General features: G+C 39.4%; 1 protein-coding gene across 1 annotated transcript in view; it reads right to left on the bottom strand.

The window, feature by feature from the left end:
• The window catches only part of PATJ (PATJ crumbs cell polarity complex component), a 212,377-nt gene that overhangs the window by 3,993 nt on the left and 194,751 nt on the right, over positions 1–13,633 (bottom strand). Inside the window, 2 exon segments of the mRNA XM_042463137.1 lie at positions 1,591–1,714; positions 5,822–5,925. Coding sequence (XP_042319071.1) covers positions 1,591–1,714; positions 5,822–5,925 — 228 coding nt within the window.

Genomic DNA, 13,633 nt, shown 5'->3' with positions numbered 1-13,633 from the left:
GCTAAAAAGAGGACAGCTGAGAAGAAGAACCTGCATGTACTGATAACAGGATCAATAGACAAATAAATGAAGGTTTACAAAATCAACAAAGAATGCAAAGAAGCAAAGCAACAATTGTTCTTTGAAACCTCAAGAGGAAACAAACAAACAAAAATGTATCTGCTTGCAAAGATCCCAGGGCAGAAGTTAATCACAGAATTGCAATTATTTTTAAACATTCACAGTAGTAGTGTGGCATCACTGGAAAATTTCCTCCTTGGATGGATAAGCAGCAGTAGGGAGGTGAGGGTAAATCAGGACCATATTGTAGGGAGCAGGGTTAAGTTTTTCCAAACCATGTGGCTACAGTCCTAACTGGCCTCCCTCTAAAGTCGCTATGTAACATCTAAAACATGGGGGCAAAATAGACAGCCCTGAAGGCATGCTGCAGTCCCAATCCACCTTTTCACTGGCTGAAAGAGGAGCAGCAAACAGCCACTAGCTAGCTCCCCCCCCCCCCCCAAATTATGCAATTGGAAGCTGGCTTTAAGGCACTCCGGTGGCATGCAACATGCAAATGCCACACTGCCGGAGTGCCCAGAAGCTAGCTGATGTGTGGGCAGCTGCCTGGCTTGAAGCTGGCTTCCAGGGGACTTGGGGACATGCGTTGTCTGTATGTCATGCCCCCAAGATGCCCAGAAACCAACTTTTTATGCTGGTCTGTTTTGCTGCTTAGATGCACTAATTGCGACAATACAATGACAATCACATCTAGTTTGATTTCCAGACACAGGCCCTCAAAGTTCACTAGCTCTGTCTTCCTTGCAAAATGAGATGAGGAGGTCAGTTTCTTGTTCTCTAAACATTTGGAACTGTATTTTAATATTGTTTTATAGTTTTAGATTTGATTATATGTATTAGCTGTTTTTACAGTTTGTATTTTAACTGTATAACTTGCTTAATTTTGTATAGTTTATATTTTATGACTTTTAGACTGTACACCATTGGCAGGTTATATGCTGTTTTGATGATGCCTGTAAAGTGCCATGCAAATTTATGGCACTATACAAATAAACATTAATAATAATAATAATAATAATAATAATAATAAGTTGACCTAGAAATAATGATGCCTGCAAGGGAAATCATCTAGATAAATGAAATATGAACACTCATGCCTTATTCATGCATTCTGAAGAATGTATGAGGGATACAAATGGCAAAAAGAGCAGGGCTTTTACACTGGATATGCCTCTGTTCTCTCATCTTCTTCCATGAACATCATCAAAGTCTCCAGTCAGTGCACTATTTGCATTCAGCTAATCATGTTCAATTGAGCAAGAGTAGAACTTCCATTCAGACTTCCATGTCTGAGTGGTGTTGGGATCTGGGGTGAGTCAGCCAAACATGGTGATCTTGGAGTCATATATCTGTATTATAGTCCTCAGGCATTCTCAAGAATATGTGCATAAATCCTCAGACACATATTCTATTCCACTTTCACATAATAAGTGGGCTTAAACAAATCAGGATGAGCGTAGTCATTTCAAATGTAGTTATACATTTGTAGTTATACAATACATGCTTAGACTGTTTTAATTTGTCAATTACCTTTGCAAAAATGGTCTTGACATAAATAGGGAGGTCTCCATGGGGACTGCCGTAGCCTCCTACAATACTAAATCCCAATCCATCTGAGCCTTTCTCCAGCACAATAACCTTAGGTTGAGGTGCTCTGAAAAACAGTGAATGCCACTTAGAACAGTGTTAATTTAATAACTGGGAAAGTAAACCATTTTAGACTGCCTCATACCCTCAATCCAACTGTCCTTCTAGCCTATTTTTGACTAGCCTGAATGGTAGTAGCTCTCCAATGTCTAATTCCAATTTTTAGGCTCTACTTGGATGGAAGACTACCAAGGAATATCAGATACTGTAGGCTATATAGTGGGTCCTTCCCATCATGGGGGTTTGGTTCTGTCCCTCCTCCCACAGATAGAGCTCAAGCCTATATTAGTCAATATGTGGCCAAGCACACACTCCTATGTCAGGATGTACCCATGTGTGCTGCCATTCACTAATATGAGGCAGGGCAATCCATGGGAATCCACAGGTGCCTAAGCTGTATCTCCATTGTATCTGATATACTGTATCTGATAGGGTGGATCCACTGTGCCGCAGGGGAAGGAACTGGCAAAACCACCTCTGAGTATTCCTTGCCTAAGAAAACCTTCATGGAATTCACTGGATTGCCCAGAAGTGGGCAGGTGACTTGAAGGCATGCACACATACATACACTAAAGCAGGCCCAGATCAACAGATGGATGGTAAATCAAATTTGTATAAATTCAATTGATTTAATGGTCTGTTCTAATTGGGATTAACAAATAGACTCAGTACCAAGATATTATGAAGTTGTTTTTCCCTGTGTTAACATATGGCATCATTTTAAATGGAGCTGCCAAGTACTAAAATGTAAAGCACATGCTTTACCACTGAGCTACTGGGCCCAACTATGGATTAACTCTGTGGGTCTGCACCAGACCTGTCAGATGTTCTTTTTCTAATACAATCCTATGCCCTTTTAAGCTGAAGAAATCAGCAAATGGAACTTTCCCTATCAGCACCCCTTCTCAAATTAGAAGACGTCTAATTACTGCATAAGAATTGCAGCTGTTAAAAGATCAAGGACTCTGGCTTGAAAAGAAACTGTCACAAAATGTTTGGCAACACTATATAAGGTATATCAGGACAACATATGTTAGCTAAGTTCGCTGAACCATTTGTTTTGAAGAACAATAATTTCCAGTAGGAACCCTCAGTCCAGTGCACCTTCCAGTGACTTAAAATATATGACCCATGGCCCTATAGATACTGGTTGACTCCCAGTTCCCATTAGCTGTATGAAACTGTTGTAGTCTATCTGCAGGACTAAATGTTCCCTGTCACATACTTCATAGACATAGGATCATGCATATACTGATGGATTGTCTGCATCTCAGATGTGGGAAAAACACCAGTGTTCATTTCACCAGGATGAGTGACCCCAACAGCAGTGTGGACAGGAGCTAAGTAGATTGCTGATCTCAAGAGTTTGACCACAGTTGATTTGCAGGAAACTAACAGCTGAAATGTGTCTTTATTCTTCAAGGAAATTAAACATGTATACTTCTGGACATAAATATCCCCAACACAACAGGAAAGCATTGAGTAATTGCCCAAGAAATATGTAACTATTATTCAAGAAAAAGATGCAAAGACTAGTCTGAATTTGAATTCTGGTGATTGGTTTTGTAACATCACATGTTCTGTACATTCATTTGATTCATGAATCAAAAGGAGGAAGAGTTCAAAAAATAAAATTTAAAAATGCAGAGGAACTTTATGCAGAGTGTATCCCAAAACTTTCTTGGGAAGAATGCTGAAAGCCACTCCTTATTTAATTTCTCCAAGGGTGGATCATCTGAAATTGCAGTTGCCATAACTCGTCTCAAGCAAAAAACACAGCCAGTTAGGAGCATAACAACATGACAACACATCAATGGGAAAGCACAGAAAAGCTGGTTCTTATAAAGCAATCAAAAGAATAAAAACCATTTCTTCCAGTAGCTTGGAAGGTTCTTACTTGCATATTTGGTGCTGGAAACAATTCTACTCAAGATTAGTACCATTCAGTACTACATTGAAAGAAATGGGTTTATATCCACAAAAGCTCATGCTAAAATAAAAAACCAATTAGTCTTACAGGTGCTGCTACATTCCCCCCCTTTCCTTTCCCTTTCTCCTTTTTAAGTTGAAAGCAGAAATATTTACATAATCCCCTGGAGAAATGGCTAGTAAAAATTTTCAGCAGGTGCCATAAAACTAGGCAGGGAAGAGAAAATAGAAATAGGAATAAAAAGAGCATGTCTGACTTCTGTTCATGAAAAAGAGGGCTGATAGTTGGTGCGCCTCTGGACAATTATCTCATTTTCTCACACTCAGGCAGCATGCTTCACAATCAAGTGATATAAAAAGGGAAACCAAACCCAAATCTGCCTGCCAAATTTTCTTCTGTACTAAGAGCAGAATTATGTAAATCACATCATGTAGAACAGTTGTAAAATTAGCACACATTTATTTGTATAATTTATTCTGATTCTGTTATTCATGGGGAGGGACCTGAGGAAGTGGCTAGGTTTAAGTCCCACCTCATGGAATACAGGAAGTCTTACTGATGTCTCCTCCTCCTCCTCCTCCTCCTCCTCCTCCTTTTTTTTGGGGGGGGGAAGCAATGGAGATACAGTTCCTTACTGTTTGCCTCATTCACAAATATTTACAATATCTAGAAAACTTTTTAAAATGCATACTGAGATCTCATTAAAATAAGATCCTACATTGTTCATGTTAAATAAAATGACTTTTGAACATTTAGAACACAATATGTGCCACAAGTAAAGAGTAAGAGTTAGATGTGCCATACAAGAAGCATTGTATATTAGCATAAGAAGAAATAGGACTTTCACATTAGGAGACTAGAAACAAAGAAAACTAGAATGGATTTATTTATCCAGCCCAACTAGGGAGAAAATAACCAACTGGACTAAGTGTTCCAGTCTGTTAGATATATGTATGAAATCTTTTTTCATTGAAGTGGAAAAAAGAATACACGCTGTTCATTGATTGATGTCACCCTCTTCTCATTTCTGTCATTTCAGACAAGACAGGGAGGAAGCAAGTTTTAGGCAGTACTTCATCAAACAAGCCACACTACCACCCGCACAATAATAATATTGTGTGCCCCTTACCAACAACAACCAAACAACCTGCCTATGTAAACACAAATACTGATAAAAGCTTATGGGATTCCAATGGCATCTTTTGGTTAATGGCAGGAAATCAAAGCAGATTCACTCTGTAGATTAGTCTCTCTCTCTCTTTTTGGTGACTGTCAATGGCAACAGAAGGTAAAATGCACCAATAAAGATACCAACACATCAAACTTGCATTATGCAGGCCACAACTTTCATTGATTACAATTCAGAAAGGTTGGCTTGGCATGGAGCCTAAGACTGGGCAACCTGCCTGTTGGCCAATCAGGCAACCAAGCCACCAATTCACTTGTCACCTAGGAGTGACAGGACCAGGATCCCACAGGGATGAATTCAACTGTGTGGTTCCGCATCAGTTGGGCTAAGGCCAGACCATACTGCCAAACTAGCCAGCCCTTAACACCTCAAGCCCAAGGTGCCTTGAGGGGATCTCCATTTACTATGGACCATAAGTATTCAGGTCCATTCCCCGTAATTTTATCTGGAACCATGCCTGAACCACCAGAGGTGTGACAAAATAATACCACTGGTACACTGCCTGTAGACCAATCTAAACCCAAATCACAGCATGGAGAGAGGGAGGGTGGGGAAACTGCTCTAATACTGAAAGACATAGCCAGCCTTGGGACAACAGTTTATGCTAAGCAGATAGACCAGACTGAGACATTTAAAAGTCAGATTGCCTGCTCAGTCCCACCTTTGGACAGCAGGCTGATCCTGTTCCTGATTGACTGCCATTCTCAGTCATCCTGCAAAAATGCAAAGCTCCTGGGATACAGCTATACAGTATCATTACAGGACCCTGCTGTTCTCTTCACTCTCACTGCTTAGACGCAAACAGGGAGCCCAGGTAAACCTGGGTACCTGAAATCAACAAAATGCAATTGGATTTCCATTTTGGCAACTAGGCTTTGGGTACTGTGCTAACAACTGAAATCGAATCCAAGGACCAATTAAATTCTCAATTGCTTTTGAGCTATAGTTCATCTCTTCTAAAATATCCAAAATAAAAATTGAGCATGCATACTTACTCTGGATCTTCAGGATGGTGCTCAGTAGGTGGGTTAAAATTTGTACCTGTAGTCATGCTCTCTAGCTGGCTGGCTATGGCACTGATATTGGTGTCAGCTACAACCTAAAAGTCAGGAAACAAATTGGAAAAAAAGGAATATTATCTAGGCACTACAGAAAAACACAGAAATGCTGCTTGCAAATATCCTTGATTCACCAGTATTAGCAAATGAGATTATTAGCAAAGGCTTTTTTTAAATTAAAAGGGGAACTTTAATGGATGAAAGGATGAATGGAAAGATAAAAGAATTTTAAGGTGGAAAGGTCTAAGCATCCAATACTGTACTCTCATTAAAATTAAGTGGATGTAGACATTTTAGGTCAGAAATATACTCGAAGTCACATGTATTTGCTCCGTTTTTCAAAGCAAGATGTCTATGAATCTCCAAGAGCACTCCCTCTAATATACCCAGAAGTAAATCTCCAAATGTCTATAGGACTGTTGTTGTTGTTGCTGCTGTTGTGTGCCTTCAAGTCATTTCTGACTTAGGGCGACCCTATCATGGTTTTTCTGGGCAAGCTTTGTTTAGAGAGGGTTTGTCATTGCCTTCCTCTGAAGCTGAGCGAGTGTGACTTGCCCAAGGTCACCCAGTGGGTTTCCATGGCTGAGTAGGCATTCGAACCCTGGTCTCCAGAGTCACAGTCCAGCACTCAAAATACTACATTACAGTGGTTCTCCTATAATACTGCACCCTAGGTAAATGCATGCATGTGCAGTGGCCTTTCTTCTAGACACTGACAATAATAGGAAAGTCCTGTATTATTCACTTTACGTATCTCTTGGGAAATCAATGCAAGAAAGTATTAAGCTTTTGTGCATGGTTTTGTTTGACATAAAGATAAGCAAAACCAAAATGTTTCCATTTGTAACTTTTCCCATCAAGCAGAAAATATAGTAGTCTCTGTTAATAGCTATGCAGAAGGAGACAAACCAAGACCACTTTCTAAAAATGTACAACTGCATTTTAATATTCAATATTTACATTAGTGAGTTTAACCTGATCAGTTATTTCATACAATCTTGTGAAGCATATCTACCCTGTTTAGAATATTAGAATCAAAGAGCTGGAAGAGACCACAAGGGCCATCCAGTCCAACCCTTTGCCATGGAGCACCCCTGAAGGAAAGGAAACTCCACCACACTCCAAGGCAACGTGTCCCACTGTTGAACAGCTTTTACCATCAGGAAGTTCTTCCTAATGTTTAGGTGGAATCTCTTTTCCTGTAGCTTGAATCCATTGTTCCGTGTCCTAGTGTCTGGAGCAGCAAAAAATAAGTTTGCTCCATCCTCAATAGGACATCCTTTCAAATATTTAAATAGGGCTATCGTGTCACCCTTTAACCTTCTCTTCTCCAATCTAAACATACCATGCTGCCTAAACTGCTCCCCACAGGGCATGATTTCCAGACCTTTCACCATTTTGGTTGCCCTCCTCTGGACACACTCCAGCTTGTCAACATCCTTCTTGAACTGTGGTGCCCATAAATGGACACAATATTGCAGGTGAGATTTGACCAAAGCAGAATAGAGTTTATTCTACTACATCCCACAATCTAAACACTGTACTCCTGATGCAGCCTTGGATCATATTGGCTTTTTAGTGCCAAATCACATTGCTGGATCACATTCAGCCTGTGGTCCACTAAGACTGCTAGAGCCCCTTTGCATGTATTGCCATCAAGCCAGGTTCACCCATCCTATATCTATTTGCAAAGGGTTCTTGTAGGACCTTTGAGAATAACTGAAAGAGAGAAGTTGGTAGCATGAGCTTTTGTTGACTTGAGCCTAATTCCTTGGATGCATGGGATAGAGTGGAAAGTCTAGGTACAGATCTATATAGGAATCACTGTGTGTGAATGTCCATAGGAATTCAAAACTTTGTAGGCATGGAGTTGAGGTGACACGTTTAGTTTTAACTATTGTTGCTGGAACTGAACTTGTCACTTGAACCTGTCGATAGAATTGAACATGTCTGCTGGGACCTTTCCTGTTCCCCAGGAATTCTCATTGATAATGGTTCTGAGATTACTTCTGCCAGTTCTTTTAATACCCTTGGATGAAGTTCATCTGATCCTGGAGACTTGAATCCATTTAAAGTAGCCAGGTATTTCTTTACTTACTCTTTACTTATTCTGTACTATCTTTCCCCTACTGCATCATCTGCTCCATTTCCCCCAGGTTGAGACTGTTATTTTCAGAGGAAGCAAAGAAGATATTGAGAGAGCAAGCATAGTGTAGTGGTTTGAGCACTGGACTACGACTCTGGAGACAAGCATTCGAATCCCGTCTCAGCCATGTAAAAAACCCACTGGGTGAGTTTGGGCAATTCACACTTGCTCAGACTCACAAGATGGTAATGCCAACCCCCTCTGAAGAAACTTGCTAAGAAAAACTCATGGTACACTTTAGGGCTGCCATAAAGTGGAAACGACTTGAAGGGACACAGCAACAACATGCATTTCTTTTCTAATCTACCATCAGTCAGTTCTCTAGGCCAAATCTGAGGGACTGTTTAGTGTTAGTAGACAGTAAACCCAGTAGTAATGGCTGGGGTGTTTGCTGTTGTGTGCTTTCCAGTCGTTTCCCGCTCATGGTGACCCTAAAGTGAACTTAATATTTTCTGGCAAGTTTCTCTAGAGCGGGTTTTCCATTACCATCCCTTGAGGCTGAGAGTATGTGACTTGCTCAAGGCCACCCAGTGACTGAGCCATGGCTAAGCTGGGATTCAAACCCTGGTCTCCAGAGTCTCATACTCCAATGCTCAAACCACTAGACAACACTGGCTGGAGTTGGTCATATCTAATTATATAGTTAAATTTTAAAACTATATTCTCATGTAGTTTTCTTTGGCCCAACACTTTCAGAATCACAACTTATACAATTCTGCAAGTTACTTGGTCTTTATAAATATCCATCCTATAATAAATCTTTCATTTTATATATATATTTCATCTCATCATTCATGATGTGAAGAAGAACACTCTTTAGTACTACTAGTTTGCTTTCTCTGTCAAAGTTGGTCATTAGAATCATAACCCATTCTGTTCTAAGGTGAAAACAGATGGCTGTAAAGGGGCGGCTTAACACTGCCCCTTTGTGCACCAGACTGGGCCACAGGAACTGTATACCATGGCCCCAATCCAGAGTTTTGTCGGCTCAAAAAGAAGGGGGGAAAATGCCGCTCCTTTTTGAGCAGGCAAAAAGCCTTCCTTGCTTCTGCAGCAGCGTTTTTTTTACCGTTTCTTCAGCGCAGTGTGTATAAACATTGCACCACAGGAGCATTCCCATGCCACCACTACCTAGTTGGGTGGACAGCATGGTGGCAGCTTGGGGGTGGAATTGAGGTGTACCGTGTGCGGTTGCCACAAACCTCACTCCATCCCGCTGCTGGCCCTTTTCACCGGACTGTACAGCCAGGTAACATCTTTATTGTAAAATTTAAGATAATTTAGGACCTACATTAAGAGTTGTTTTGCATTTCCACATGAAAATGTACAGAGAAAAAAACAAGGGTAAAGCTAACAATTTATGAGAAAGGTGGGGAAAACCCCCCTGGAGATTCAGGTTATTTCAATTGCTACAAAGTAGTTTGCACTCAGTTAACTCAGCAGGGAGAAGAGAAAAGGCAGGGACAGAATCTTTCTATTCTAGTAGGCTCAGGCAAAAGCAAACTGCTGCAGCCTCTTAGAGCTTATGGTGTCCTTTTTCATTAATAACCTTTGTCATCCTGACCACATTGATGCTTGGTTACATTTGTCCCTGCTTTCATTTGTGAACTGTCTCCCTATCAAAGATGTCAGCAATTAGAGAAAAAAGAGAGGAGACTTTTTATCTCTGATTTTCTTGGGGGGGCAGCCTATCAAGCAATTTCTTATTTTTTCTGTTAAAAAGCTGCTCCCAGGAAAATGATTATTGGTGTGTCAATTATCTGGGTTAATAGTTTGCCTCATCTTTGAGCTGATCCAACATGAAACTTTCCAGTCTCTAATGGAAACAATACTTAGTATTCTTATTTAATAAATACATCCAGATCAGCGATTAAATAAAGGATAGTATCATTTCCTCCCGCCGAGGAGTCAGTTCCAGGACTTGGTTCAAGCTGGAACAAATGAAACACCCAACACTGTGTTTCAGCTTTGATCTTCTTAACTGCAGTAGGATCATTTACAAAATCATAAATTCAATAGGGCATAGAGAACACAGCAAAACAAAAAGGAGACAGGAATAACATTAGAACCATGAATGCAAGAGTACAAAGACTAGCGAGAAAAGACAAAGAGAATTACTACAATGATCAATGCATGGAAATTGAAGACAATAACAAAAAAAGGAAGAACAAGAGATCTTTTCCACAAGATCCGAGAACTTAAAAGGACATTCAAACCAATGACTGGGATGCTCTATGATGACACAAATAATATGATTCAAGACCAGGAGGGAATAAAGAAACATTGTAGGCAATATACAGAAAAGCTACAGAAAAGAAATGAAAAAAATGAAGGATATATGAAATGAAGAACTATATCAAGATGAGCCACAAATTCTAAAAAGTAAGGTAGAAGCTGCAATAAGAGAAATGGGGAAAAACAAATCACCTGGAACAGATGGCATTCAAATCGAATTACTACAATTCACACTGACAGAATCAACTCCAATCTTAATCAACATATGTCAACAGATATGGAAAATGACACGGTGGCCAACAGATTGGAAATGAACAATTTACATCCCCATCCACAAAAAAGGAAACACAAAAGACAACAGCAACTGTAGGATCATAGCACTAATCTCTCATGCAAGCAAAATCATGCTCAAAATTCTGCAACATAGACTCCAACCATACATAGAGAGAGAAATCCTAGAGGTCCAAGTGGGGTTCAGAGGAGGAAGAAGCACTAGGGACCACATTGCAAACATAGAATGGCTAATGGCACACCGAGGAATTCCAAAAGAAAATCAGCATGTTCTTTATAGCAAAGCCTTTGATTGCATAGATCATGAAAGGCTAGGGGAACACCCTTAAGGACATTATTAAACACATTATTATTATTATTATTATTATTATTATTATTATTATTATTAAACATATCTAATAATCCTGATGAGGAATCTCAGGAGAAGAGGCAATGGTTAGAACAGAACATGGAGAAACAGAATGGTTCCCAATTGGCAAAGGGGTTAGACAAGGATTCATCATTTCACCCTATCTTTTCAATTTGTATGCAGAACATATTATATGAAGAGAGGGCTTGGACACAAAAGGAGGAGTGAAAGTAGGAGGAAGGAACATCAATAATCTAAGATATGCAGACAACACCATTCTATTAACAGAAAACATTGGAGACCTACTGAGATAGGTCAAGGAAGAAAGTGCAAAGGCAGGCTTTAAACATAAAGAAAACAAAAATAATGACCACGGATGATCTTCACAAGTTCAATCTAGACAATGAGGAAATAGAAATACTAGAAGAATTCCTACATCTGGGATCAGACATAGATCAGACCGGTGAAGAACACTAAGAATGCGGAGGGCAGCTATAAAAGAACTAGAAAAAGTCCTTAAGAGCAAAGCTATATAACTAAGCACAAAAGTCAGAATCATATAAGCTATTGCATTCCCCATTATCATGTATGGATGCGAGAGCTGGGCAATTAAGAAAATAGACAAAAAGAAAATAAATTAATTTGAGATGTGGTGCTAAAGAGTGCTGAGGATATCATGAACAGCAAAAAGAACAAATAGGTGTTGAAAGCCTGAAATTTTCCTTGAGGCAAAAATGACTAGGCTGTCGTACTTTGGTCACATCATGAGAAGACATGACTCATTAGAAAAGGCAATAATAATGGGAAAAGTGGAGGGAATTAGGAAGAGAGGAAGACTACATGTTAAATGGATTGGCTCAATTAAGGAGGTCACAGGTATGAATTTGCAGAAACTGGGAAGAGTAGTGGAGGATAAGAGGTCTTGGAGATGTCTCATCCACATTTGAGGTTGACTTGAGGGTGGTTAACAACAACAGCAACAACAACACAGTCTTTAAAATAACGGTCTAGTTCACTAAATGTCAGATAATATGTGATATGCCTGTTCCAACACTAATATTAGAAAGAATACTGTGGTTGTCCAGTAGGATGGAAGAACTGCAAAACTGCTGAAATTCTACTTTCTCCCCAAAAGAGAACCAAACTATGCCCTGCCAGGAAAGCATATCTATATTCACCAATCTGCAATTGGCAATAAGAACACATCAAAGTTCAACAACCTTGCAAAAAAGATTCCCCTTATCTCATTACTACACCTGCAGACAGCAGATTAAATTAAATAGCAACATCCAAACAGCCAGGAGGGATGAAATGTACCCTTGGGATCCTAATCTCCTATTTGCAAACAGCATTAACAAACTCCTTTTCCATCCTGCCCAGGACATATCGACAATAAGCCTTTCCACACGAGCGGATACAATTATCTGACCTTTCATATCCAGCTACCATGAGGTGGTGTAACTGATAATAGAATTACTTAATGATGTGTCACTCATGATTATCAGATTGATAGAATGAGTTCACTTCTATTACGTAAATTCATCACTCGGCCAATGAAAAGAACAGTTGTTTAAAATGAAATATAATTATTTCCTCTCCATTACTTCCACATTGCATTCCACATCTACTGATATATTTGATAATGATGCAAGGATGTAAACAGAACATGTTATAAAATGACCCTCACACCATTTTTTAAGAAAGTTGAGAGTATATAAAACACCAAGTTTAAAAGTGGATTAAGGAAATTCAAATGAGAAATTAAAAAGTGCATAAAACTTCTTTTATTTTATTTTCCGTAAGCAAATTTTTGTTGACGCCATTGTGGTGTTGCAGTTTGAGAGGAAGACAATGGCAAACCTCTTCTGAAGAAACCTTGCTAAGCAAACTCACCATAAGTAAGTTTCTCTTCTCCTGGAAACATATTGCCTTGAGCCCCCTCTGGTTGCACTCCTAACATCACATTGTTTTACTTCTCCAAATGTATGTTCTATATTCTGTAGCTACTGACAAGGTTTAAGCCATGAGCTAGCAGTTATAGGAGTGAAAGAGTAACAACACTAAAGGTATAACAGACTATGGCTGTTTGTAGTGTGGATGGGTGGGGAGAAGGAGAGGTCAGGTGAGAACTCTTGGAATTTTTTGTAATGCTTTTGGTATTTCATAGTAGGGAGATGGTTTTGTGCTCCTGCAAACTTTGATGTCTCCTGAAGACTTTCCCTTTTGTTTCATGGCGACCCTAAGAAGGTAGTAATCTTGACAATATTTATGGATTCAAATTTATTAGGAGAAATTCTAATACTTCACTACACTATCAGATATATGATTTGTATTTATTTACACTATCAGATATATGATTTGCCATTGCAATTATAAGTTTGGCAATTATAATAAAAAAATAATAAACTTTTATTTTTATCCTGCTTTTCTGTGATGAGACAATCAAAGTGGCTCACAACACATTAAAATATCCATGTTCAACAGTATGTCCCAAATTCCCCCCCCCCCATCAAAACAGGATTAAACATGATACAATTAAAATTGGAAATTAAAATATCTATTAATAACACAATAAAAATATAACTAGGACAGAGTGGTGGGCTAATACATGATATGAGGGGCGATCATTCTGTGGCCGGACACTTTTATTCAGGAAAGGCCTGCCAGAAGAGATCCGTCTTGACAGCTTTTTAAAAGCTGTCTAAGCTGGCAGTTTGACAGATCTCGT

The sequence above is a fragment of the Sceloporus undulatus genome, chromosome 4, assembly GCF_019175285.1.
Source record: "Sceloporus undulatus isolate JIND9_A2432 ecotype Alabama chromosome 4, SceUnd_v1.1, whole genome shotgun sequence".
Taxonomy (NCBI): Eukaryota; Metazoa; Chordata; class Lepidosauria; order Squamata; family Phrynosomatidae; genus Sceloporus; species Sceloporus undulatus.
The sequence above is the reverse complement of the archived record's forward strand: the minus strand, read 5'-3'. Positions and strand labels throughout refer to the sequence as shown.